Source organism: Rhea pennata, chromosome 5 (genome assembly GCF_028389875.1).
Source record: "Rhea pennata isolate bPtePen1 chromosome 5, bPtePen1.pri, whole genome shotgun sequence".
Taxonomy (NCBI): Eukaryota; Metazoa; Chordata; class Aves; order Rheiformes; family Rheidae; genus Rhea; species Rhea pennata.
In genome coordinates, this window is record NC_084667.1 from 15,171,017 (window position 1) to 15,196,811 (window position 25,795).

At 40.3% G+C, this 25,795-nt stretch overlaps 2 protein-coding genes and 1 non-coding gene across 8 annotated transcripts in view; 2 read left to right on the forward strand and 1 right to left on the reverse strand.

The window, feature by feature from the left end:
* Window positions 1-613: 613 nt before the first annotated feature.
* TMEM62 (transmembrane protein 62) lies at window positions 614-22,178 on the reverse strand. 2 transcript variants are annotated; one of them, XR_009958676.1, is made up of 15 exons: window positions 21,995-22,178; window positions 18,812-18,923; window positions 17,514-17,651; window positions 16,313-16,358; window positions 14,558-14,699; window positions 12,326-12,450; window positions 12,057-12,179; window positions 11,057-11,212; window positions 10,084-10,243; window positions 8,226-8,339; window positions 7,247-7,331; window positions 5,539-5,643; window positions 4,584-4,702; window positions 3,124-3,547; window positions 614-1,233 (listed from the first exon to the last, which is right to left on the reverse strand). XR_009958676.1 is itself a non-coding variant. In XM_062577952.1 (14 exons), the coding sequence occupies exons 1-14, from the start codon at window positions 22,175-22,177 to the stop codon at window positions 3,221-3,223; spliced, it is 1,935 nt and encodes a 644-aa protein (XP_062433936.1). In that variant the 5' UTR covers window position 22,178; the 3' UTR covers window positions 3,060-3,220. The 2 variants fall into 2 exon arrangements, 1 of the variants encoding a protein (XP_062433936.1); XM_062577952.1 differs by lacking the exon at window positions 614-1,233 and having other exon boundaries at window positions 3,060-3,547.
* Window positions 3,948-4,021, forward strand: TRNAS-GCU (transfer RNA serine (anticodon GCU)). Its single transcript has one exon. It is a non-coding gene; the product is annotated as a tRNA-Ser (tRNA).
* A 2,578-nt stretch (window positions 22,179-24,756) lies between the features above and the next one.
* The window catches only part of UBR1 (ubiquitin protein ligase E3 component n-recognin 1), a 67,857-nt gene continuing 66,818 nt past the window's right edge, over window positions 24,757-25,795 (forward strand). For 4 of the 5 annotated variants that reach the window (XM_062575915.1, XM_062575918.1, XM_062575917.1 and 1 more), the window contains exon 1: window positions 24,757-24,887. In XM_062575915.1, the coding sequence (XP_062431899.1) occupies window positions 24,795-24,887 (93 nt within the window). In that variant the 5' untranslated portion in view covers window positions 24,757-24,794. Of the gene's footprint in view, window positions 24,888-25,279; window positions 25,390-25,795 lie in introns of those variants that run through there. The other variant, XM_062575921.1, reaches the window with a different exon arrangement.

Consider the following 25,795-nt stretch of genomic DNA (forward strand, 5'->3'; position numbering starts at 1 on the left):
ACAGCCTGCTGCTCCTCGGGCCAGGCACCTACGCGAGCTGTCAGTGCCCTGCAGGCAGCTGCCTGTCGCCCCGGCCCCTGCCCCTGCCGGCTCCAGAAGGGCAGGCTTTCCCTACGAACGCTTGGAGCTTCATTTGTTTATTTTTAGTATGCCACAGCGATAGCAGGAAAAGTGCATGAAAAGCCTCTTTCTCTCTCCTCCTCTCACTGCTCTGCAGTGAATGCTGAGACCTTGTCATCGGGCTGCAGAGACCTTCGCTAATGACAATTACAGGAAATTACGCCTGGCAATGGCATGCTCCTGGGAACTTCCTTCTGCAAGTTTTGGTCAGCCCTCAGAGCACTGGGGGTAATTCAGGTGAAAGAATCTTGTCTGTTTTTCCTAGATTATTTTGCACTTTTCACAGCATCGTGCATGTAGTTCACTGATTAATAGAAAAATCTCTCCCCATAAACAAACAGCAGCATGATAAGCAATTTCACATGCTTTTTCTAAAAGACTATTAAAAAGGATGTATTTGAAAAGCAATCTCATTTTTTTTTCTTTCAAAAAAAATAATTTCAAGTACCCTTTCAAGGTAGTTTCAAATGGAAAATAAATATTTTAAAGGACTCTTCTCCATGCAGATTACAAAAATATCCAGTAGAATATTGCAACAGAAGCATTTATACTATGAAAGATAGATTTGTCACACATGGTAGTAATATCTGCCAGCACTAGGTAAAGTACTTTAGCAGCACGGCCATGATTTGCCCCTTTCTTTGCTTATTTCATGCATCTCTGTCCTTTATCCTATTAAAGAACAGCTTAGGTTTTTAAGAAGGTATTGGTAAATAAATGGAGTCTTCCTGTGTTATGAATGTACCACTCAAGCAGCAAAGTTAACATCTTCCTACTGAAGTTTCAGTAAACTGGAAAAGGCTTTAAGGCAAGGAGGAGGAAATTCAAATTAACATGAGACAAGATTAACTTTTACTTTTGTCAGCCAACAGAAAACTGCAATAGCCATTACCTGTAGTGCATCAGCTAAGAGGAGCCTCTGATTCGGGGCAGAGTTCTAAGTTTCTGCACTGTGCTCTTCACTATGACATTGGAGCAGGCGGACGATCCTGCTCATCTCACTTTCTATCAAAATTTCTTCAATAATTCCCACACACATATTTAATGCACACATCAACCCCATTTCACAGCATGTGATTCTTATTTGGGTCCTTGGAGCCAGGGATTACAGCCCTATGGAAATGACGTATATTGCTTTCAACTTAAAGAGCACCCTTCTCGACACACCAAGAGTAGGAGTAGGAAGTTCTTAACAGAGTCCTATCCATCTATGAAACACATCCCATGGAGCCAACGAGTAAATATTTGACAGACAGGAAGGTAATTCTATAAGGATTTGATTACATTGTAATCAACCGCCACAGTTAACAACAAATGTCAGCCTCATCTCAGAAAGGGGTTTGTCACAGAGTATACACATGAAACATTTTATCACTGCTTCTTGCCCTCCATGATCAGCTAAAAGCAGTTTCATTTCTAGGAGCGTTGCGAAGTGCCTGATTTATCATTAGATTGTCGCTATTGCTTCTTATAAGTAAATGTGCCTGCTGTTTAGATTTTTCTTAACAGTTGTGCAAAACACATTTGTGCAGCAGCAAGTGACATTCTGTGGTAAGCAGCGTATTCTCCTAACGGAGTATTTCATTTATGCAAGTGAGAGCTGTTACTCTCTTTTTCCTATTATATTGTCAATCGTTGTGAAACAAGAATTCAAAGATGGGAAAACTGTCACTTTTTAGAAATATCTTTAGCCTTAGTTATAATTATTATTTTGCTCCAATTCAATTTATTATTTTTCTACATGTTCTACTAAATTTACCCCAGCTTTTCTGAGGGGCCATAGTTATTCTTCCTTTTTCTTGAAGAGCCATAAATAAGTTACTGTAGAATTACTTAAAATATTTTTAATGTTCCACTCACAGCAGTTGTGAAGCAGGCCAGTGTCCTCCTTACTTTACAGATAGGAAAACTGAGGCAGGAAGCTTAGCAATGACCTGAAGTATGACTACAGCAAAAAACTGGCATTAGAATTGGGAACACAAGTTTTGCAGTGGTATACCAGTATATCCTCTCATTTCCCAGAGGAGCAGAAAAGAGGGGCACAGGGCACCTGCAATTAGTAAAGACGCCTCAACTCTCTTGGCTCTGGATCATGAAGTTTTACCATTTTTAGATGCAGAAAAAATGAAAATGAAGAGATGAGTTTTTCTAGGTCACTCTTTGGCAAGTTTGACTAAGGCCAAGAAACATAGCCCTGACCTCCTCACTTATAACAGACATTATAGCCATTACACTATATGAGGACATTGTCTCCACTCTTTGCTTTAAAGCTGAATTGTGACTACAGCTGGAAATCCCTGCAACACTGATAATTCGCTGCTCTTTTACTGGTCAAATGTGGAAAACTCAGCAACCTCAACAGTGGAAAACAGGTAACTGTTTCCCTCCAGAGAACATGTTCATTAATCAACACTCTCAGAATAAGAGCAATAGGCCATGGCTCAGGTAAACAAACGCACACACAAATACATATATACACACCTGACAGCCTATAAACTGCTGGTATATAGTATTAGGGACTGAAAAAGAAGACTATAAGCTCAGGATGCTAACAATGAAAGCACCACAGCACCTCTGCAATGATCATTAATTCATAATCCATAAAGACTAGACATCCATGTCATAAAGACTAGTCAGTCGTATAGAAACATATGTAAATCTCGAAAGTAAAGAGTGGTGCAGATTCTGGAACTCATTATCAAGATCTATGCCCATTTTTCCAGCATCATAAAAATCAGTAATTTAATAAATTAAAAAGACTTTTCCATTATAAAGAGAAGATTTTTCCATGCTAAGGAGCAAACATTTCCATTTGTGATCCACACAGACAAATCTATCTGCTTTGTATAATGAACGCCCCATAATAGATAGGGGTTTGTTATTTGTTATGGTTTACTGTATAACATATTGTATAATAAAATAAAAATGTATAATATATATTATTATACATTTACTATTTATTATACAGCTCTGTATCAATTCTGATACAGCTTCAGATCTTACCATTTAATAGTTGGGCTGTATGGAATTTCAGCAACACAGACCTACAGGTTGTGGCTTCACAGTTTTAAGTCAAAGAACTCTGAATATTCAGACTGTTTCAGGAGCTCTGACAGTTTTTCATTTCTACCATGTAAGTTCTGAGCTCAGAAGACTTCAATGTCCAAGTTTTATAAATCAGAGCTGAGGTCAGTGCTACCAGCCACGTTCTCATGGGGGAGAGGAAGAAAGCCAGTGTCCCATAGGTTCGCTGCAGGAAATAGCAAGAATAGACCTGCCAGAGCAGCAGGAGTGCCATGGCCAGGTGAACCAGCACGGTCAAGAGGCGTCGGATGCGACGGATGTGAGAATGGAAGCTGTAACCCTGGCACCGCAGCAACAGGCACCAGCACAGGTAGGCCATCAACGGCAGATTGAAAAACAGCATCTGAAAAAGAAGAGTAGAGCAAAATAAGACACTGAGCAAGCCAAATGTTCCAAGTAATGTACACCAGAGCATAGGAAGATAAGAGCACCTACAACTGTACCATTCTAAGGACTAAGTGCAATTCCCAGAGTTGGAATCTTAGGATGCATTTCCAAGAGTGTCACTGATAAAATTTGCGGTTGTTCCCACCCCAATCCCAGGCCAGCCATTCCCGCCCACTCCCTTGCAGGGAGTGGCACCCTGATACTTCAGGGAGCTAAACTTGACAAAAACCTAACTCAGCAAAAAAGGAAGGCTCTTCTCTCAGTTTAGCTTTCTGATACAGCCCACTGTTTTGTCAGACAAGTGCTAGACTGCCACAAGGGAGGGATCATAACAGGGGCAATACTGGTCTTACTCTGGATTATTAGCTCAGTTGGTTAGAGCGTGGTGCTGCTAATGCCAAGGTCATGGGTTCAATCCCCATATGGGCTACGCTAAGGGTTGGACTAGATGATCTCCAGAGGTCCCTTCCAACGTTACCGTTCTATGATTCTGTGATATGCCAAGAAACTACACCCTCTCCCTCTCTTTCAGACTAATGACAGCTAGGAAAACTAGAGGGCAGCCAGGTCAGACTGATGGGAAAACTAGACTCACATCTACTCAAAGAGTGACACCTACTGACCTGATCTGAAGGGTTATCTAGTGCACATGAGGAGCCCTGGCCACTCAGTCTCCTTGCTAAATCACTGCCGCCTATGTGTGAGCTGAGGGCAGAAATTTTAGATAGAAAGAGACAGACTCCAATCCAGACATCCAGGGAGTTCAAAGCAATGTCAAACAGAAGAAAACGTAAGTGTGAGAAACACACGTACAATGTCCTTCCCTTCTGCCCTTTAAATTTCAAGGAGGATGAGAAAAAGCTGTCATGGTCAGGCATGGCCTCTAATCTTTTTTTAACTTTCCAAGACTCCTTCCTTTGTAAAACTATAAGAAGTTCAAAAAAAGTTTCCCAGAAGAAAGTAGTTGTCAGCATTCATCTTTAAATACTTACCTGTAAGATCCCTACAACAAATGTCAGACTGCCCTGTAAGAAGTGACCACCAACAAACACCCCAAAGGAAAAACAGGCCCCCATCTGGCCATCTATCAGTTCACCTACAAACCACGGTCCTGAAAGAGAGGAAAACAAACACAAAGTACCCTCAGAAAATAAAATATATAGATGGCCCTCTTTTGCTGAGTACAGACTGGTCAACTGTGGAAATACTTATCTATTGCTTGTCTAGTAATAAACCTAATGTTTTGATCCTGAACAATCCGACGAACATTCCCGATGAAAAAACGGCATGGTCCATCAATGATTCGTGCCACGCAATGAAAATAGCTTTAAGCTAATTTCAGCTCTGTTACAATTTTGACACCACAGACAGCATTCTCTTGATAAGAGAAGTGAAAAGAGCCTTTCAAATGGTGGCCTTTCCCCAGAATTAAAATAAAACATATGAAAGACTAGGTCATAAACAATCTCAGCTCAGATTACAAGTGAAAATGGACAGAGTGCACTATCTGTTTTAAGTATAGTCCTGACTTCCAAGAAAGTAGCTATTTTAGTAACATATTTTCAGAGAAAAATAAAGTTTGCAATATCAAAGCTAAGAAGTCTTAGAAACTTGTCATGTGAAATGTCTATGGTACATACTCATGTCATACCAAGGTACAACCAGATCTTATTCAAGCAAGAAGTAAAACTCAATTAAACTTTAAAATACTCACTTTTGTTTCAGAGTAATTTAATAATTTAACTCATTTTAGGGATTTTAAATCAAGCTCACTTGAAAACAAACACTTAGTCACCGTGGATATTAATTTTTATCTTTTCAAATTGATTTTGTAACTTAAGTAACTTTCCCCCATTGTTCATGATTTCACAAGTCTCTTCTTCATCAGAATCTGAAGTATAATTTTAAAATACTAATTTATGTTCTCCAGTATTCTAAGCTACTTACCTAGAATGGTGTATAAATTCAGAACCAGAATTGAGTAATAAAAGGTATTCATTTTACTGAAGACATGAAGGGAAAATGAGGTCAAACTTAGTAATCCTGGCCGTTCTAAATAGAGACAACATTTAAGAAAAATACACTTAATTAAGGCTGCAGCAGATACATATATATACAAAACATTTGTCTTCCTAAAACAAATCTACACATTATTTACTTGGTCTATTAAATAAGAAATACAGAAATAATATTTGGTGTGTCTACAGCACAATGCAAGGGAAAACATTTCTGTTATTACTGCAATAACAAAATAAGATTCTGATAAATATAATAATTCTATGCTGAAAACAGGAGCAAGAAAAAGCTGCTGTTCTAAATGAGTACGCTTACTGTATGCAAATACACCTGAATGACCTTTCTATACCCAGAAAATTAAGTTAGATTGAATGAAAAATATGGAGAATGTTAATACTGAATGAAAAGCACAGGACTCAGAACAGTAACTGTGTAACCCTAAAACACGCAGGTCAGCACGAACTAGATTAAGCAGGTTTTCTTTGAGTAGAGCTGCTTGGTACTTGATGAAATCTGACTGAAACTTAGCTAAAATGAAGGCTAGCTGTTAGGATGGCAACAGTCTGAGAAGCTTGTCATGTTAGTGAAACAAATGATGTTCATTCTCTAACAAAAGCAGGCAATTCATAGATTGAGATCCACAGAGTCTTCCAATAAAACTTAGCCTTGGGAACCTGACCTACTACATGGCTGCTCTTCTCACAGAGCATTAAGTCCCAGAGGACAGGCTTGACTTCTGGAAGTCAACAGCTCTAAGAAATTTCCTCACTAATTTGTGAAACATTCATGAAGGTCTGCAGGGACCTAGCTGATCAAAAAGTGCTAGCTCTTTTCATTTATGGCTCCTGAATTCCGTAAAGGCAATTGAAAATCTATTATTCTTCTATTTTAGCAGCTGATGTAATTACCTTAGGATGCTACGTGATTATGGGTGTAAAGCAAGGGACCTACACTGACATGAATAGGAAGGGAGGTGGCTTCCAGAATAATCTCATCAGTAAGGTGTAAACAAACAGTTGTTTAAAGGATAAACATCAAAAGCTTAAGAGTATTCATTTTTGCTTACTGGATTTATCATGAACAAATTACCAAGTTAGATAATGTCTCAAGAGAGACATGATCTAAGTATTATTTCTGAAAATAACACTTCTGAGAACCCGTCATGCTGTTTGCAAAAACTAACAAAAATTATTTTTGTAGCAGGAAATCTGTTTCCCCACTCAGCTGACAGTAATGAAAAAAAAAAAATCTGTACTAGCAGTAACAAAACAAGCACACTTATCCAAAACCGATACAAAATAAAACAATTCTTTCCCTACATGCAGGATTTTTTAGAGAGAAAAAAACAAAATGAAGCCATTGAGTCTTCAGTTAATTGAGTTTTTGTTTAAACAAAGATATGTGATCAAGTCCTAAGTTTTTAATGGATTTTATTCAATGTACTGGAGGTTTTACAGGCTCTCCTAAAAATAAAACAGCAGTTTCTGAGAACCTAATCTGAACCCATGATACTTACTAGATGCAATATATATTTAGTGAACAACAGTGTAATTATTTGTATTTTTGGCATACAGATAAATAGAAAATAGGTCTGCAATGATCAGATCCTCTAAAAATACAGGCAAACACTGGTTCATACCTTTGAGGGCTGGTTTTTGGAGGTATCTGAAGATTACAAGCAAGGCGATCTGAATCAACACAATCAACCCAAAGAGCACACGGGCCTGAAAAGACAGTTTTAACTCTAAGCCAGCTCCAGAGTAGTAGCTGCCTTTGAGCCTGCCTTATGGACATCAGCAGAATAACAACAAAGATTTTTAACTGAAACACACATTCAAAGTTTCATGGTTTCACCCCACTGAAGAAACAAGCATACAACTTCAGCAGCAGGAAGCCCTGGAACATAACAGTTAATTCAGGTTCATTCTGGTTTCAGTCAGAAGTAATTTCATATGGGAAATACCCTTATTCTGGTAATACGTTTACAATAATTTGCATATTATTCAGACATCTGTAAACTTAAGTTTCACTAAGAAGCAAACTAGAAAGCAAATTTCAAAATGGAAGATGAATAAATTTACTTAGGTTTCTAAGCTGTTGGACATGCAAGTGAATCTTGAATTCATGGATGACGGTGGGTAACTGCAACTGCACGAAAAAGTTTCACATCAGCTGCTGACATTATGGCTAGTTCTAGCAAAAAAGAAGCAAAATTCCCATTCAGCTAGCCAAAACTAGCCATAGCTAGCCATAACTGCATTTACCAGTGTCCATTAAGATAAATTACAGTGATGTATTCTTTGATTTAATGTTTCTTTTTTCTACTACCTAGCTTCTTTTCCATTTCTTGCTTGCACAAAATGTGCATGTGCCTATGCCCAAAATGGACAGGCATGACTAAGTCCAGGTCAACTGTTTGCATGAACCATTGCTGCACATTCACATTTGAGGAGTGCAACTTGCAAAAAAAGAAACTTGAAATATTTGTGAAGTTCCACAGGAATAATACCTGAACAAATCACAGTGCATTCTAATCTGCTATAAATCAGGGAAATGCCTCCTGCAGTCTCTGGGGAAAGCAAGAATGCAATGACAGCTGGTTTGCTGAAAGTACTTACTAGAACATAGTGGTCTGTAAGAAGAATAAGAGATGGCCAAAAGCCAAATCTAAGAGAGCGTTTTTCTTCCATAGCAAATATATGGCTTCGAGTGCTAATTCTTCCTGAGGCATCCTAGATGGAAATAAAATGGGAGAAGGGGTGAAAAAAAAGGAACCAGTTGTGCTAAAGTGATATATTTCAAAAATGACACAAAGTATCAAGTTAAAGTAGCTAGCTAACATAATTTTTCTGGAAAGATTTGATTGTTACATGTGCAGCTGGCATACTGCTATATTAAATATATCTGCTTATGGAGTATTACTTAACGACAATTTTGTAGTTCAAGTAACTTCGGGATTGTTAGATTATAATCTGAAAGTGCTGCATAGGAAGGGGACCTTTTCAGAGACTGAACAATTTGTGGAAGACCGTGACTATTTACCGGCCACAGCCAACACTTGTTTTCCAAAAACTCAGTTCTAGGTAATATCACGTCTCAAAAACATTTTGAGGCTTTGTAGCGCTTCACTTCTGGCATATTCATTAGTTACATTATAACTGACACATTACTCCTTTCAATTTGCAATCAAGCAGCGCACTTTCACACCCAACTTCTACATATTTATTTAATAGAATTCCTTGGTATTTGTCTGTGCTTGTGTAACAACGGTACCTTTTCTCCCAGGACAAAATAAACTAATATTTATATGAAAGGATTCGGTATGTCTAGTGTGACTACAGCTGAGACAACAATATTTGGACAATGCCAGAAACAATATGCAGCAATTGAGTATTCATATCTTTTGCAGGTAATTATTTCAAATTAAAGCTGCATCCCTTTCTCTTTCTGCAAACTATGCAGTTACTGGACGTACTATTAATTTATGACTGGAGAAGAAAAGAAATGATTTTTTTAAAAATCTCTTTGAGTAACCTATAATATAACAAACATATTTGTAGTGCTAATAGCTAACTATTGCTATGCAGGCCTATATAACCCTTTTCAAATATTATTCAGTTTTGAGTTTTTCTTCATCAACAAAAAAACCCAAACCCCACAGCTACAAAATGTAGCTTTCCTAAATAGCATAACACAGGCTAAAAGACAGAACATTGACAGTACAGAAAGGCCACTGGGGGTGGGGAGGGAGGGAAAATGGGGTGGTGGTGGGAAAGTGTATTATCATCCTTGTCCTGAGAGAAATGCAACCTGGCTGGATTCTACCTGGAAGGACAAAGCTGATTTTCCCATTACTGTTGTGCAAATAAACAGAACGTTAGAAGAGTCTCACTGGGTTCTTTTAAGGCCACTTGAAAGCACAAAAATAAAACACAGTTGCAACAGCAGAAGTGTTCACTGCAAAATGTTTTTTCACTCAAGCACCCTAATATCAGTAAGTCTGGTGTTCTGGAAAACATAAACCATGTTCACTGTCAGCCTATAAAAGATCAAGAGAAGAACTTCAAACAATCAAATAAAGCATTCTCATCTCCAAAATCAACTTGATCCAGGCGTTCTAAACTAATAACATGATGTTACTTTATATTTTCCTTCACCAAGCCTATCTTTTCAAGACAACCTTAAAAGTTGATTGTTACCTGCTAATCAAACAAATTAATTTTTGACCAGTTACTTGCTCTTCTGTATTATCTTATTATATTTTCCATGAAAAATAAGTATTTTTCATTTACTCACATACTTTATTAATGTTTCAGTGCTAGCCAGTCCATCTCTTTTTATTTAATAAACCCATTAATTGCTCCAATCAATGAGACAAGTATGAAATATTGTCCCTAGTTATGTGATACAGCAAGCTGATACAGCAGACATGACAATATAAAGATTCAATGTAAAGAGTGCCAATGCTCATCTCACCTGGACAGTCACCTCTATGTGATGGAACCCTTCACTGTAGTTTTGCGGGCTCCACTTCAGTGTGTAGAGAGGGCCAGATGCCTGATGAGCATTCCCCAAGTGAACTCCATCTATACAGACTTTGACAGAGGTAATGAAAGAAGGAGAGAAGGCCAGAATTCTAAGGAGGGAATATAAACAAATTTGTTACAGGACTTGCAGATTTCTCATCAGTCTTTGAAGAGAAGTCCCTAAAGATTATGTTACTTTCTAGGTAAGAGCTCAAAAGGGGTTAGAAATGAAAATGCTGAGATATCTGTAGAAAAATGATAACACAGTAGCTCTTTCCTACAGTTAAAAAAAGAAGTTCCATGTAACATTATGCAGAAGAACAGGGCAGAAAACTGGGCTGTGGAACTGGCAAAAGTGTGGCAGGGATCCTCAGGTCTTGGCAGAAATAATCTTAGCCCTCCCAAAACAAAACAAAGTGAACTCTTGTTGTCAAAACATTTGGTAATGTGCAGAATGCATTCTCATGTGCACATGCAGACATAAAATCAAATAGTTGTAGATATTTTCACTAAAAATTGCCAGTCTCTCTCCAAAGTCCTTTTTATACTTTTTATTAGTCAGAGCATAACCTCTCAGTCTTTGTAAATGAATTAATGAGAAATGGAATAGAATGCAAGCTTGATATTACAGATCTTACTCTACTAGCTTTCAGACAAAAAAGACAAAAATAAACTCAGTGCTATATAATCTACTTTTATCACAGATATGGTATAAAGTGAGCTCTCAGGAACCATCTTCTGGAGAAAACTGAATTCTGAGAACTACAAACACATTTTTTATAAATATATGTATACAAATAAAATAAATATATATTATAGATATACACACAAACACACATAAATACAGAGGCACACTACAACTAAGGAAGAAAAAAAAAAACTCAGCTACTCAAACATGGTGAAATCAGAACGTTACAGGATACCTGATATGAGTTGAGTAAAGAATTTTTTCTAGTGGTTCATGAGCAGCGCTGCTATAAAGGAAAGATTTGGGATTGGTGATGAGAACTACAGGCCATTCTTCAAAGTTAAGATCTGCAAAGCTAAGGAGGTCATGATCAAATGCAAGGATTCGGTACCTGAGATGAGAGCAAGATAATTTTGTTAATACCAACTCCTGCATACATAGCTCCTCTCAAGTTCCTAAATAGAACTGATTTGACTTATTTTCCATTTGCTCTATTCTGCACTTGATTCTGTATTAACTGATCCTGCATTAACTGAACAGAAGGCTACCTCTGTGCAGGTTCATTTTGATTCTAAACTGCTGAAGCACCACTCAAAATTCCAAATTTCAAGATCTGCTCTGATTTGTACATGAATCAGCTAGATGAATATTATGGCAAAATTCAAATGTCATGTATATTATAACAGCATTTGGGTAGATATGCTAGTCATGGACAAAGACCTCAGTGTGATGGCTCCTGCATATATGTATCTTTCTCTAGAATACTGCAGAATATATTAATTAACTGGATCACACATTCCTTGCAGCATTAGACACTGCTTAATCTGTTGCCAAAATGACATTTCTCAAGCAGACTGTTTTTGTTTCTAAAGTTCCTACAGCTGGTGCAGAACATGAATATTTTAAAGTACAGATACTCATTTTTTTTTTATTACAATCTGCTTGCCTATTTGGATTATTAAAAGCATATTAATTGGACATTTAAATGTCCTCTTTTTAATTTCTAAATATCAAGAATGAATCAAAAATTATTTTACATAATTTATTAGCACACTGCTGGTATGGGGAAAAATTCCCAAACTTACACTCAAAGGTAGTTTTCAAAAACATTAATAGTAATAACCAGTTAAGACAGGCCTAATAGTGCTCTCAAATTCTCCACACATGATAAAAGGGAATCTCAGAATAAGCTGATAAGCTCCATGCATTAATTTTTCCACACGGGGTATGCTCACCTCCTGTTATCCATCCAGTCTCCCAACTCCAGTTCCAAAGTGCCATGACGGTGTTGACTGTGCAACACTGGCATCAGCCCACCCAGTGTATGCAAATGCCCACATAAATAGGCTGTGGCAGAACTAACAAAAGAACAGAAGAATCATGATTATTTTGGGGAAAGGAAATGCCACTCTAAAAAAATTGAAAATTGACAGACAAGTCTATGGAGAGAAGCAAGAAATGCAGTTTACACTGAAATGATGCAGGAAAGAAATTAAGATCTTACCTCATTAATGTTCTTATTCCTGGAGCTGGAGAGATGATTGTTGAAGTGGGATAATGGCCAAACCAGACAGTATGATTGCTGTGAAGACTTTCTGTTGCCATCAAAGACAGCTCATTCATTTGATTCTGAAATGGGCAAGTGTTTGAAAAAAAACTGTTAAACATTCCAGCTATTTGGAAAGAATAGCAAAAGGAAAGCAGAAAAAAAAAGTAACAATGCAATTTTATCCTTATATCCACAGAGAATGTCCTGTTGACTGCTTCAGGAGCCTGTGCATGAGCAAATGGAATGGTTAAACATATCCCCAAAAAATCAGATGTTAAGGGAAAAAAAAACAAAAAACAAAAAACAAAAAAAACCCAAGATATTCAACACATTCCTTTCAACTGAACAGAGGTAAGTGCAGTATAAACAAAGAATTTTATAAATGATGTTTCTATCCTTACTACTGCTTATTTCTACAGTGGAAGACAATATGCTTGAATTTACTTATAAATATATTTACTTTACAATTATTAACCCCACTTATCTTTTGGGTTGCTAGAAGGCCATTTGTAGGCATGACAGATCTCAAACTGTACACTGCATGCTTCAGGGATTTAATTGAAGGAGCAATGAGGCAGAATATTGAAAACATTACTAGCAATTGCTGTTCATCTTAACCAAAAATAACACTTCACGCAGCACTTATAAGTTTCTTTCTTTCAGTTGTTTGACTTCCAATCTTTTAAAATCAACTGCTTAGTGTCCATAGAAGCTCCCAGGACCTATAAGATCTCAAAGTCTTACAGAAGAGGCATGAAAACTAAAACAAGAAAAAAATACAAGTTCACGCCCAATTTTGCAAATCCATCTTTTAGGATAATCCCGAGAAGAACCAAAATATCCTTTCCCATCCTACCTGCATAGAAATGCACATGAACAAAGGAGGCAGAAATAAACCTATATTGAAAAAGGATGGACTCTGCATGCTATTCTGGGTTAATGTAACAGGTTTATTAAGCAGAATTAATATTTCATTTGTATTTAAGAATTTGGACTTTAAAACCATTTTTGCACAAGATAGCTGTCAGAAACTTTAGACATACAAGCAAATCACTGATAAAAATCCAACTTAAAAAAAAAAACTCCTGGCAGAGTTTTAATTTATAACAAAGTTATAAATGTCTACTGGCTACTTCTTTTCTTTACTATTTGCTTTGTGCAAAAAACTGCAAATGATGCCCTCTGGACCCTTGTTGCTAGCTGATCTGCAAGTAAATGCTTAATTTACTGCAGCTAAGGACAGGCACTCCAGATTTGAGTATATATCTTAACTCACTGAGAATTGGTCTGCAAAGCTACTGCACCCAGTCTGGATTATGGTAAACAATGAGAATAACAGTATTGTACTTGGCACTCCAAGATCACCTTTAATCAAGTATCTTCAGGTGCTTTACAAACATATAATTAAACATCAAGTATCCCTTTAGAGAAGATCAGAGGGAGAACATTTTATGTATCACTGAGGCTGTGATCTCAGGCAGAATACAGCATCTGTTTACCAGAGCACATTAACTTCAGGTAGCACTTTAAGAGAGTATCTTGAAAACAATATACATCAACTACAGAGAAAATTACGGAAAAGCAAAATACTGTTACCAAAACTGACATTTGATTTAAATATCAGCATTAATGTTTTCTTACAAAAAAAACAAAAACAAAACCAAATTTTTTATGGTCTCAAAAAATCAGAACCTCACTTTCATAAATTATACATTTTTTATACTGTTATCTTTTGTGTTATTTCATTGCTAACATTAGTGCAACCCTCCCATCTGAAATATGAATAAAGAAAACATCCAGCAAAGCAAAAAGGAATGAAATTGGAAAGGATTTTTTTTAAAACTTTATAAGAAGTAAGGAACTTACATAACCACTAAAGCATAGCTAAAAATTATGAAACTGTTCACAGTGCTCTTAAAAAAATCTAATTTGATGTTTTTGTATTGGATTATTTCTTAGAGAAAAAGCACAGATACCACGCGCGTTAAGAAGAGACATGTTCATTTCTCTAAACAGAGGCAACCCTGTGTATAACAATTTAAAAATGCAGGGACAGTTCTAGAAGAACACAAATCTTTCAGGCACCTCTTCTTTATAAAAACAAATAAAAAATACCTCAAAGAAAGAGATCCATACAGAACAGAAATACAAATGCCAGTAAAAATAATGTCAAGACTTTTAAAATACCGTGTTTAAAATCCCAAAGAAATTGTAGGGCCTCTTAGGGCCTGGGCTGAGGGTAGCATCCACGCAGATGAAGGAATAGTTCCCAAAAGACGTGGTGTGGATGTAATGGAAAGAGCCATCTTTACGCCAGGCAGAGTATTTCCTGCCAAAACAAAATGGAAATATTGCTGTTAGGAAAGTCTATAGCAGCAACATAATAATGAAGTGTGCAGGATAAATATAAGACTTCTTCCATTAGATCTAGCTCCACGTTGCTACTGGAGTAAGGTCCACTCTTAAAAGTCAATGGCATGGAAGCCTGTATTTCAAAGAAAACATGTTACATGGATCACGTATCAAGACAAGCACCAGATCAGCACATAAATGTTTAAAAGAAAAGCTGGCATAAATACACTTTCCCTGAGCAACACAGTGGTCTTTTACAGATAAAGGACAGGTCAGCAGCATAAACACAACATGAAACAAATCAGTAGGATGACAAGACAGCAGAATTTCATACAACTTTTAATTAAAGAACACCTTTAAAAAGAAAAAAAAAGTTGATTGTGCCTGTGTTCACTGCTGGTATCTGAAGATGATCTGAAAGAATTTCTCAAAAATAACTTTTGCTTGATTATCTAGAAACATCAGGAACAACAAATCTTGTCTCCTTTATTTTGCTAGGGATCTCTTAAGTTACTCTGATGTAGAATTAAACACTTGAGCTACTGGCTGGTGGAATATGATTTTGAACTAAAAAAATACTGAATCTTTTCAACACCTTTCAAAAGATCCAAACCAGAGACACTATAGCACACCAAGTCTTTTCAATAGCAAATATGACAATTCCCTTTCACTTTTTACTCCAGTAAATCTCACCAGATCTCCTGTCACCTATGGAGTATTATCAGAATTTTTCATTCGAATTGCATACAAGGATACACCCATGCACAGACACACATAAATACAAATACATATACAAAGCCTAAATTAGAGTAGAGTGTGGATTTCCAGGTCCTCCCCAAGCAGTTAAAGCTGAAAGCACCACTAAAATTATATGACAAGTTTTTGTGTTTAGATGTGAAGGGCAGGGAAAATTGAGGGGTTAAACAAGAGCTGTAACTGAGGCTATCTTTGTACTGTACAAGCAAAAGAGCCAACTAAAGTCAATGTTACAGACTTATTTGTCCCTATTTGAATCTCCAGTGTGTTTCTTGAGAACATCTATTTACCCATCACCTGCCCTCTTGCTTCTCTATTTTCACTTTTCCAAAATCACTCAGATGTGAAGAAATGGCTCAGCTAAAGTTTAGACCCATACCTCACGAAAAGCCCCTATTGGATGCAAAGAAAAAAAAAAACAGAAAATGTGTGGTCTTCTGCTGTTTTCTTTTTCTTTATTCTTCTTATTCTAAGGAGGAAAAGCCTTCTTCAGAAACACTGGTTTTACAGGAATATGTCACTCAGCTCTTCTACAGAAACTGAACACCCATTCACAGAACATTTCCTAGACAAAGGAAGATTTATAATCGATGCAACAATAAAAACATAGAAGGATAAGAGATAAGAAGTGTGAGCAAAGAATTCTTTGTTCTCTCAATCAACTCTGCTCTATTATCTGGCAAGGGGAAAGACAAAGAGAGCGAAAGCAAATATCCTGGGTATTAAAGAAGTCAGTGAAAAGGTGTATATGTGAAAAGTAAAGCCAGAGCCAGAATACTGTTTAGTGATTTTGACCTTGAATATTACTCTTGTCTGTGTGGCATATAAAAGTACCTGTAGTAATTCTGAATGCTATCCAGGTGTGGAATGTTGAATGAATCTGTAAGGGAGAGAAAAAGGAAATGAGGAAACTTTCAGATTAAATCGATATTGTCCTCTGTATTTTTATTTCCTGATGCTGAGATAAAGTAGCCTCAGCAGGCACTGATGAGTTATATTTAAAACAAAACATACACACTCTGCATAATTGAAAATCAACCTGTCAGTTGTACAGAGAAAACATTATATACCTTCCCTACTTGATGTAGTTGACCAAACTATTTGGAACAGTTTTCTCATTTAAGTTTCAATTCAAAGACAAAATTGTTGTGGGAAAGTGAATTTGACAATAATTTGATAGTGGCTACAAGCTAGCCAGTTGATTCCAGTTGGCCTAAAGCCTTTTGGAAGCTTTTGGATTGGGTGGATTCTATACAAATAAATCCTCATCTCAGGAAAATAAAGTAGCAATAGCTTTAGAGAATAGCACGTGGAAAACAGGCAGCAACTTGGGAGTGTCTGTACTGAGATTGGAGTCTACCTCTCCCTAAACACTGGTAACAGAGGCCTTCTAGAAAAATGAGAGTGAATATTACAGGTGTGACAAAATATACCTTTTTTTTTCCCTTCAGTATAATGCTTCCTAGTTTTGCCTTTCCTGTAATAGCTGACTTCTATAGCTTCTATAGGTCATCGGTTTGTGCTTACAAGCTTAGCTAGCCATGTAGTGTCAATGATGACAAGTGACAATGAGGACAAACTTTTATGAGTTCTTTCTGTTAAAAAGAAACTAGATTTCCTTCATCTACTGAATACCTGCTACTTTCTAACTTAGACCTGTGGGGGGAGGTCTGTGAAATGTAACTTGAAGCCACTTCTTTGGTAGGATAAACTTACAACTTGCCCTTCCATTGGAAGATATGAGGGGTCTGTAAACTAATGGCCTGGAAATTAACATCTGAAGATACGCTCTACCACTTGTTAGGAGGAAGCCAAAAACGAAGACTCATACTTCCCTGTTACCAAAACACCAGTTAATGCCAGTAAGCAAAGCGTGTCCTCAGTAGGACAGGCACTTGAGTGGCAAGCCCTTCTAACAACTTATAACCACTGCTAATACTCTAATAAGTACTATCACTTTACCTCAATATTCTCACTTAACCTAAATCAGTTCTGTAATCTCAGAAAAGGAAAAGCTGTTTCATTTCCCTCTTACCATGATTCCCTTTGATGTCTATCCACTTGGTCTTTTCCATGACCCTTGATCTCTTCAGGATCGACTGGTAAGTTTGCCACTCTACTTCTACCTGCTCAGACCCCAATTTATCTCTTGTCTTAGCATCTGTCAAGTCACCTGCAAACGTACAAAGGTGAGATATAACCAGAGGCCGACAGATTTCACACAATTACTGTAACAAGGCAAGCATGCAGTTCAAGCCTCTCAGCGTAAGTGGCTGCAAACCTCCTGTGTGAAATCTAGACATTCCTGTCATCTGGTACAAGAGGTTACTATAAACATAAATGCGTTTCAGTGCAGTACAGAAGTATCTTTCAGATGTGCTGGCTATTCCAACATCTATCAACCACGTCATTACAGTACTTTTACTAATGTGACACTAAAGTAAAGGAAATTTATTACTCGTGCATTATGCCTAAAAATTCTTGTCACAGAGGCTTTGTTAAACTCTATACCTTCTGCATTACTATCCTTTTAGGTTCTAAATAAATCTGATCCACTCCCTTCTTTTTCATATACTATCTAACACCTCTCTGCATAGCTAGTTAAAAGATGCATGCTAACCATCTCTGAGCTCTTAAAAAAAAAAAAAAAAAAGGCAGAAATAACTATCTGTAGAAACAAAAGTCCAGGGCTAAATCCAAGATTCTAAAGCCTCCCTATAGTAAAGGCTAAAAGCCTTTTCAAATTCCTTGCCAAAACCAATCCATTTCAATAGCAGAACAAGCTGTTAAAAGAAATGACAAAGCTTATTTCACCTGTCTTGGTATGCCATGTTTAAATGAAAATCAGCAATAAGAACTGTACATTAGTTCACAGCTAAATTTTATTCAAATGAGTACAGATTATTGTGAGACAGAATACCTAGGAGAGCAACTGGCTTTTAATGACCGATCAGAGCAAAGGCTCACTTCTGTCATTTCAAATACAAAGAATGACTTAGAATCCCTACTGCAAGGACCAGAAAGAAGGGGGCTGCTTGTAAGAACAAAAGTGCAGTGATTAATATGAGGAAAACAATAGTATATTGCATTATTATTTCTCAGTTATGTATAATACATACTAAACTGACTGTCAATTTTAAGATATATTAATTCTCTTGAGTTTAACTGTTAGCCTCTTCTGGAACTGGCAGTCTATCTTCAGCTGCAATTCCATTTTCGTTGCTTAAGATACCTTAAGTCTTTAACACTGTAATTTGTATCCTATAATTTTGCTTGTTTACTTTTCCTTTGATAACGCATTGAACAGGAAATTCACACTTCTGAATTGCCTACCTGTTGCTAGGACAAGTGCTGGCCGAATTATATCAATTGTTTCAGAACAGAATTTTTCGAAGTCAGGAGCTCGCTTGGGATCCCGAAATCTACTGATATGAATATCTGACACCTGCAGAAAAGATAAAAGTGAAACACTGTTCCAAGCAGAGGGTTAGCAGTGCCCAGGTTGTTCTGCAAAGCCATATATAAAAAAGAAGGTAATGTAAGAACAGTCATAGTGATTCCCACTAGTATCAGAGATGCATCACGCAATACAAGTAGATGACTAGGGAAGTGCAAGAGCAGAGCAAGCGTATGATATTTCCTCTGTAATTCCTAAAATCATACTTAAATCAAGTTGCCTTAAGCTAAGGGCAAGCAATAGTCTGGATGAAATACTTGGTTATCTGCATGTTTGGAAGGCTTTAAGCAGCCTGTTGACTTTCAAATTGTGGGAACCTCTTGCGCAACATCAGTCTTGCTGCAAGAGAGAATACTAAGTAGTTCTGCGAAGCAAGAATAGGTTAAAGCTACCTAGGACCTGAAGTAAACTGATATGGTACCTGGTATGAGGCTTCCAGCATTTGGGAAGAAAGATTTCAAGTATTTTCCCCATACATTTCAATGGAACTAATCAGTGCACTTTGTTCACGTTCCAAGTGCCTTCATCAATGCACAGCTTGCCCAGGAAATAATGAGACCCCTTATATGTAACAGTGAGCAATGCTCTTTATCTCTGAACCAATTAAAGACTTTGCATCAGAAAAGCAGTACTGAAGAAGAGGTTAGAAAAGTACAATTTTTCTTTTTATTGTGGCTTTTTACCTCAGTCCAGGACAAATCTGTGGGCAAACACCTTCAATCTAACCACTTCATATCAGACAAGCAAATTAATAGTTAGACTTTTCAGTTTAGAAAAATGACATTTGATGCCTAAATGAGAAGAGGCACATCTTCATAACTATCAGACCATATCATCATTTGAGAGTGAATAACATTATTTTTTACATGTGCCTTGATTAGCCTGGCTCTTGTAAAGCTTTTTCCTTCTTGAAAAATCCAGGTATAGTATCTTGGAGATAAAATGCTGTAGCTTCTACTTCCACAGTTATTTCAATATGTAGATTACATTGCATTAATACAATTTTAAAAATTCTAATTAGGAAAATTCCCATATTGCTTATATGGGACTCTTCCACAGATCAGAATTGGATACTAAAGCAGCTAAACACCTTTAGAAATAATCATAACTTCATTTCTATTGATGCATTCACATGGCATTGTTAATAAAGAGCACAGTAAAACCAATGCACAAAACCTACTTTAATCATTGGCAAGGTTAGAGTATCTTATTTTGCTCCTCCTAAGCCCATGGGTTTGCAATTCTTCTTCAGCAATGAAATGAAAACACAACTTCTGTTGTTCCTGTCTCAAGATTCTGGAGCAAGAAGTCCTGTCAGTCTTGTTCTGCTGATAACTAAGGAAAACGTAACTCCTCTTCCCAACTTTTCAGCAGAGAGTGGCTGAGAGGTCTGACTTTCTGTGAAAATCTTGCCACTTTTTTTCCTACTATAACTCTAGTTTAAGATTTTCAAAAGGCTTTTCTCACAGGTTTTAAGAGCTATAGTATCCTAAGACCTTTGCATAGCTGGGACTAACTTAACACAACTAAAAGCCAATAAATACAAAGATCCTGGGAGCGGAGCTTCAGAGCTTCTCCCATTTTGTTAAAAAAAAAATATATCAAAACATGTCCCAATTAAAATGAAGTGAATGGGCAAAGTGAAAAGCTTGTAATGCTCTTCCTAGGCTGGGAACTTAATTTCACAAAATGTAGGTAAAAGCCCATATACAGCATTTCTTTTCTCCTTCTCCTGCCTCAGACCGAGGTGGAAACTTGGTATCTCTGAATGCTTCATAGAAAGTGACTTTCATCAAAACAGTTTAGAAGAGACTTAGACATGAAAAGAAATCACTATCCACTTCCCTTACCTAGAGAAAAGTGTCTGGGAAAAGGCAGGCATTAACAAAGGAAAATCCTGAGGCCTACAGAAATGATAGGATACATGAGCTGATGAAAACTAGAGAAAAATCATCTGTAAACTTGTGAAATATTGAACCAGATAGCGAATATGGATTAGCACGGATATTCTACTGAAGGAAAGGTAAAAGTGTCTTACATACAAGATGACATTGTAAAAATCTCAGTTTAAGAGGAGATGGTCCTATGGATGGGAGGAAAAACAAGGCAGGAGATGCTGGGGGAGGAACTGATCACTTTGAGATCTATCCAGGCAGTGACCTGGGATGGACCTGTGGAGTCACCAGGGAGCCTGAAGCCTGTTTCCCACAACACCGTCCGGCACTACGCTGGATTTAGCACTTAGTTAATTTCCAAGTTGGGTCAACCATAAAGCAGCTGTGAAAGGGCATGTTTGAAAGAGAACATAACTACTTAAAAGCAAAGCCAGGTCTCAGATTAGCTGTGCCATGATCTATCCCTGGGAGACCTCCTTGGAGGTAACACGACCAGAGGGAACGTGGCGCACAGCCGGAGACACGCGGAGCTGAGCACGGTGCCTGTGGGCACAGCTCCACAGGCGCTGGATCTTGTTGTAGTTGACTCTTTATGGAATAGCAGCTCAAGACAGAGGTTTTACCTAGAGCAGCTCAAGCACATTCCCCGCTCCCGAGACTGTGCCAGGTTAATCTGGCACCGATATTTAATTTGGAAACTAACCTGTGTACATAAAGCCTAATGTATGTCACTGCTTTAGTGGCCAAGTGCTTTCTGATGCTACAGATCAGTGCAACAGTTTTCTCTTCTTTCACGTAACCGCCCAGCACCTTGGAAGAGGAAAGGGGGAGTAGGGGCAGAGCCTGGATTTTTCACAGGGGTATTTATTATATGACAGCTATAGGGCGCTGATGTCGCATATAGGCTCTTGTAATAACTAGGTGAGTTTTAATCGCCTGCTTCTGCCCTGCGCACCTCATGTCCGGGCAGTCCCGCAGCCTGGCCAAACTGCCGCGCTTGAGGCTTCACAGCGAGCCCGGGGGACGGGGAAAGGGAGCGTTTTCTGACAGGAGGCGCCGCGGCCGCCAGGGCCCGTTAACGGCCACTCCCGCTCCCGCCCAGCCGCCGACCGTTACCCGGCGCCCCCCGCGCGCCGCTTTCCCCCCCCTCTCCCCCTTACTCACCTGCACTGCCCACAGCAGGTTGGTCGCCTCCGCCCCGGGCGCAGGCAGCGCGGCCCGCCGCCGCCGCCGGTGGGCAGTCGCCGGCACCCCCGAGGGCTCGTTCCAGTCCAGCAGCAGCGCCACCGCGGCCGCCGCCAACAGCCCCGCCGCCAGCCGCTGCATCCTCCGCCGCGCCGCCACCATGCGGCGCCGGCGCCCTCCCCCCACCCCCTGTCTGCTGCCCTTCGCCGGGCAGCGCCGCCGGCTTCGGCACTTCCGCGTCGCCGCGCTCTTCCTCGGCCTCTCGGGACGTCCCTGCCGTTAGTCTATGGTCGGCTCGGAGGACTAATGCCAACCGGGGGAAGCGGGTGGCAGCACCCCTTAATTTGGAGGTTTTGTTTTGCAAGACTTTGGGATCTGCCTGAAATTTCCCTCAGCAGGCATAGCCTAGCGTACAAAACCTCGTTTGATACTAGTGTATACCTCCGTTTGCTGCCAGCTCTGGCCATACTGGCTGTCTTTAATTAACGTGCACCTCTTGCAATGTGCACCGCAAAGCCCTGCTGTGCCGCCCTCATCGAGAGCGCTGAGAGGCTCTGAATGGCGGCTTTGGACTCCGCTTTTGAATATGCCCGTTCCTCCTCTAGCTCCAGGGATGGCTGCAAATGCATAGGCCAAGGCGAGACAGACGGAAACCTTATTTGGAAAGCATACTCTGCCTTCGTTCTTAAGCCAGTTTGATGACTTTGGTGGAAATCTGAGCAATATGTATTGTAAGGAAGCGAGGAAGACTCATGCCCCTCCTTTTGCCAAAAATGACTGGGATGAAAAAAGAAACATAAAGTCAAGAGATCAGCATCTCACCCAACTTCTTTTGGAATACAGAATATAAACATTCACCTTTTCTTCCCACGTCAGTGTTTATAGTTCTACCTGCTAACAGACCTAGTATAGGTGCTCCCGATATACAGAAAAATTCTTCTCAGGGTCTTCTGGACATAGATTTTTTCATATACCCCATTTTAAACTTTACTAGAGCAACCATACAACTTCATAATCAGTAATTTATTCATTGCTATCAACCTTTTTTTTTCTTTATCTTGCATTTGCTGTTTTTTTCACCACTTTCCAGCTTAATCATGAGTTCAAATGAAAAAGCCTCTCTAACTAGGTTAGAGAGTTTTGTATTTCTTGTTAGGCTCAATGGCAGTGGGTGAAACCACAAAATTCAGTTTGTCTTTTTCTACATCTCGTGCCTACATCTGTCTCAGTGCTAATATACATGCAGTAACCCTAAGTTATAGATTTTTATCTAGTAAACAAGGCTGCAATGACTGCTCAAAACGACTCCCAAGACTTCTGCAAAATTTGTAATTCTTCAGCTTGCTTTACATTTTCACATCTTCAACACATCTAATTCAATTCAGACACCCTTGCTGGCCTTCCACAGATATAGTAACATAATTACTACCAAATTAACACTACTTTATGCTGTTTCCCTAGTAGTTTTCCTACCAATAATTTCATGCTTGTCCTTGTAAAAGTCTGACCACCTGATGCGCCATCCACTTTGTCAGTGGATTGCACAAAGCCGAGAAAAGACATGAGACACAGCTAAGACTCCTTCATCCTTGAATTTATATATATATACATTTTAAATCAGAAGTGCTTAAGAGACTTTCTGGCAGATAAGCTAGTAAAGATGGACATGCACAGGAAAAGCCCCTGTTCTCCAGAATCTCTCTAGTTTGGTACTGCGACAGAATTCTGCCAAAATGTGATGCAATGTATGATAAATCTCATCATGCCTCCTCCCTATGCTTCAATCAATCTGCTGATGACTAAACTTTACAGTAGTACAGGAAAAAACAGATTTGAAGATGAGCAGTAGCTACTATGAAAGAGCAGTCAGATATTCTTAAACCGTAATAGATCATGAATCTTTAGTTTTCAGGGGTGTCTGTGGCCAGAAACACTGAGGGAAAATCTACTGAATATGCCTAAAAAGGTCAGCTGCAACCTTGATCATACCTGTCCCAATAACCGAGGAATATGCAAGACCTGCTTGGAGGCCTGAGGGATTACGATTACCATGGAAGGAGGCGGTCTTCTCACAGATACTAGGCGTTCAGAAGGCTACCAGTATGTATACCTGGAAGGCACACTAGTCCAAAGCTATGAATATTCACCTATTCTTTTTTTCCCTCAGCCCTAGAAAGGTAGATGTGCAGGGAACTGAGCAACTGAAGTGGTCTGCACAATCTGGAAAACTGCCAGCAGCAGCTACAGCAGACCTGTCACACCTTAGCAGACTCCCTATTCCTCTGTCAGAGAAGTAAACCCAGCACATTCATAAAACGCGCTGTGGCAAGCAGCTGCGCCTGCCCACGAGACAGGCACGTGGCTAAAGCCACTGCTCTCTCCCACTCCGGCCTGAGGGAGTTCATGAAACCTTGCCTTCGCCCGGCCCGAATGGGAGCCCCACCACGGCGCATCCCCCCGCCCCGGGGAACCGGCGGTCCCCCCAGGGAATTTCTAAGGCCCGCAGAGCTCGCTAAGCTCCTTCGCGCGCTCGGCACGAGCGCAGGCCGGACGGGCCCGCGCCCAGCCCGCAGGGCCCCACCGGGCCCGGGCCCCGCGACGGCGGCGGCGGCGGCAACCGGCGCGGCCCGGAAGGAGTCGGCGGGGGAGGGGGGAGCGGGTTCGGCGGAGCATGCGCGAAGGGCGGGCGCCTGCGCGGAGCCGCTGCGAGGCAGCGCGGCGCAGCGCAGCGGCCGGGTGGCGGTGGCGACCGCGGCCGGCCGTGTCCCTCGCTCTCAAAATGGCGGACGGAGGTGACGGCGGGGCCGCCGCGGGAGCAGCGGGAGAGGGCGGCCGCGTCCCCGCCCCCGCGCAGCGCCTGGAGCGGGCCGTGGTAAGACTGCTGCCCGGCGCGGCGGCGGCGGCGCCGTCCCCGCCCCGGCTCCGGCTCGGGGGCAGCCGGTGGCTTCCGGCCCCGCCGCCCGGGGGCGCCCTCGCGGCGGCGGCACCTGCCGGGCGCGGCTGCGCAACGGCCCGGCGGCGGCGGCGGGGCCGCGGGGCGGTGGGGAGCGGGAGCGGGAGCGGGAGGGTCGGCTCCACCGCGGGGCCTGCGCTCGCCGGCGCGTCCCGGCGGCGGCCCCGAGCCCGGCGCCGCGCCGGGGAGCGGCCAGCCCGGCCCCGGGCCCGGGCGCGGCCCGTGGCGGGGAGCGAGGCTCCCTGCAGCGGGGCAGCGGCAGCCGCGGAGGGCCCGCAAGCCCCGTCCGCCGCCCTCGGTGCGATCCGCTAGTCAAAAAAGCGGGGTTGTTACCCGAGCTCAAACTTTGGAAAGTCTCGGAGATTTCCTCGCATTCCGCAGGCGCCAGAGGGTGCATCTTTCGTCCGAGTTCCCCTTTCAGGTACCGAATCAAGTGCGGTCTTGCCTTGGAACAAAAGTGACAACAAAAACAGGCTGAAAACCTGACTGTGCTGTAGCGTGTGAATGAAGCAGCGAATAGTGCAATTCAGAAGGGATGTGGGTGGAGATACTTGCCTGTTTCTTTTCTGAAAAAAAAAAAGTACCTCTTCCATTCCTGTGAGTTATTTTAAATGATCATTTATTGATTTGTGGTTCATCTAGTGTTGCGTCTGTCTAGTGTTGGCCTCTGTCTGTGTTCCTGTGGAGGACTGTCTCCTTTTTCCTCCACCACATTGCCGAGTAATAACTGATACAAGTGCTTTTGCTAGAAGAAATGAAAGTGCAGTGGCTGTCAGCCTGAGAAGGGGAACACTGAATGTATATCAGAAATCTTATATTTTATGTTC

What these genes read in the sequence shown, in the direction of transcription:
- TMEM62 (XM_062577952.1), bottom strand. Translation starts at nt 22,177, where the DNA reads ATGGTGGCGGCGCGGCGGAGGATGCAGCGGCTGGCGGCGGGGCTGTTG. An exon ending in AGACATCAAAGGGAATCATG is followed by an intron (nt 16,359 to 17,513) that starts GTAAGAGGGAAA and finishes TCTCCCTTACAG; the next exon opens with ATTCATTCAACATTCCACAC. An exon ending in CCAAAAACCAGCCCTCAAAG is followed by an intron (nt 5,644 to 7,246) that starts GTATGAACCAGT and finishes GTCTCTATTTAG; the next exon opens with AACGGCCAGGATTACTAAGT.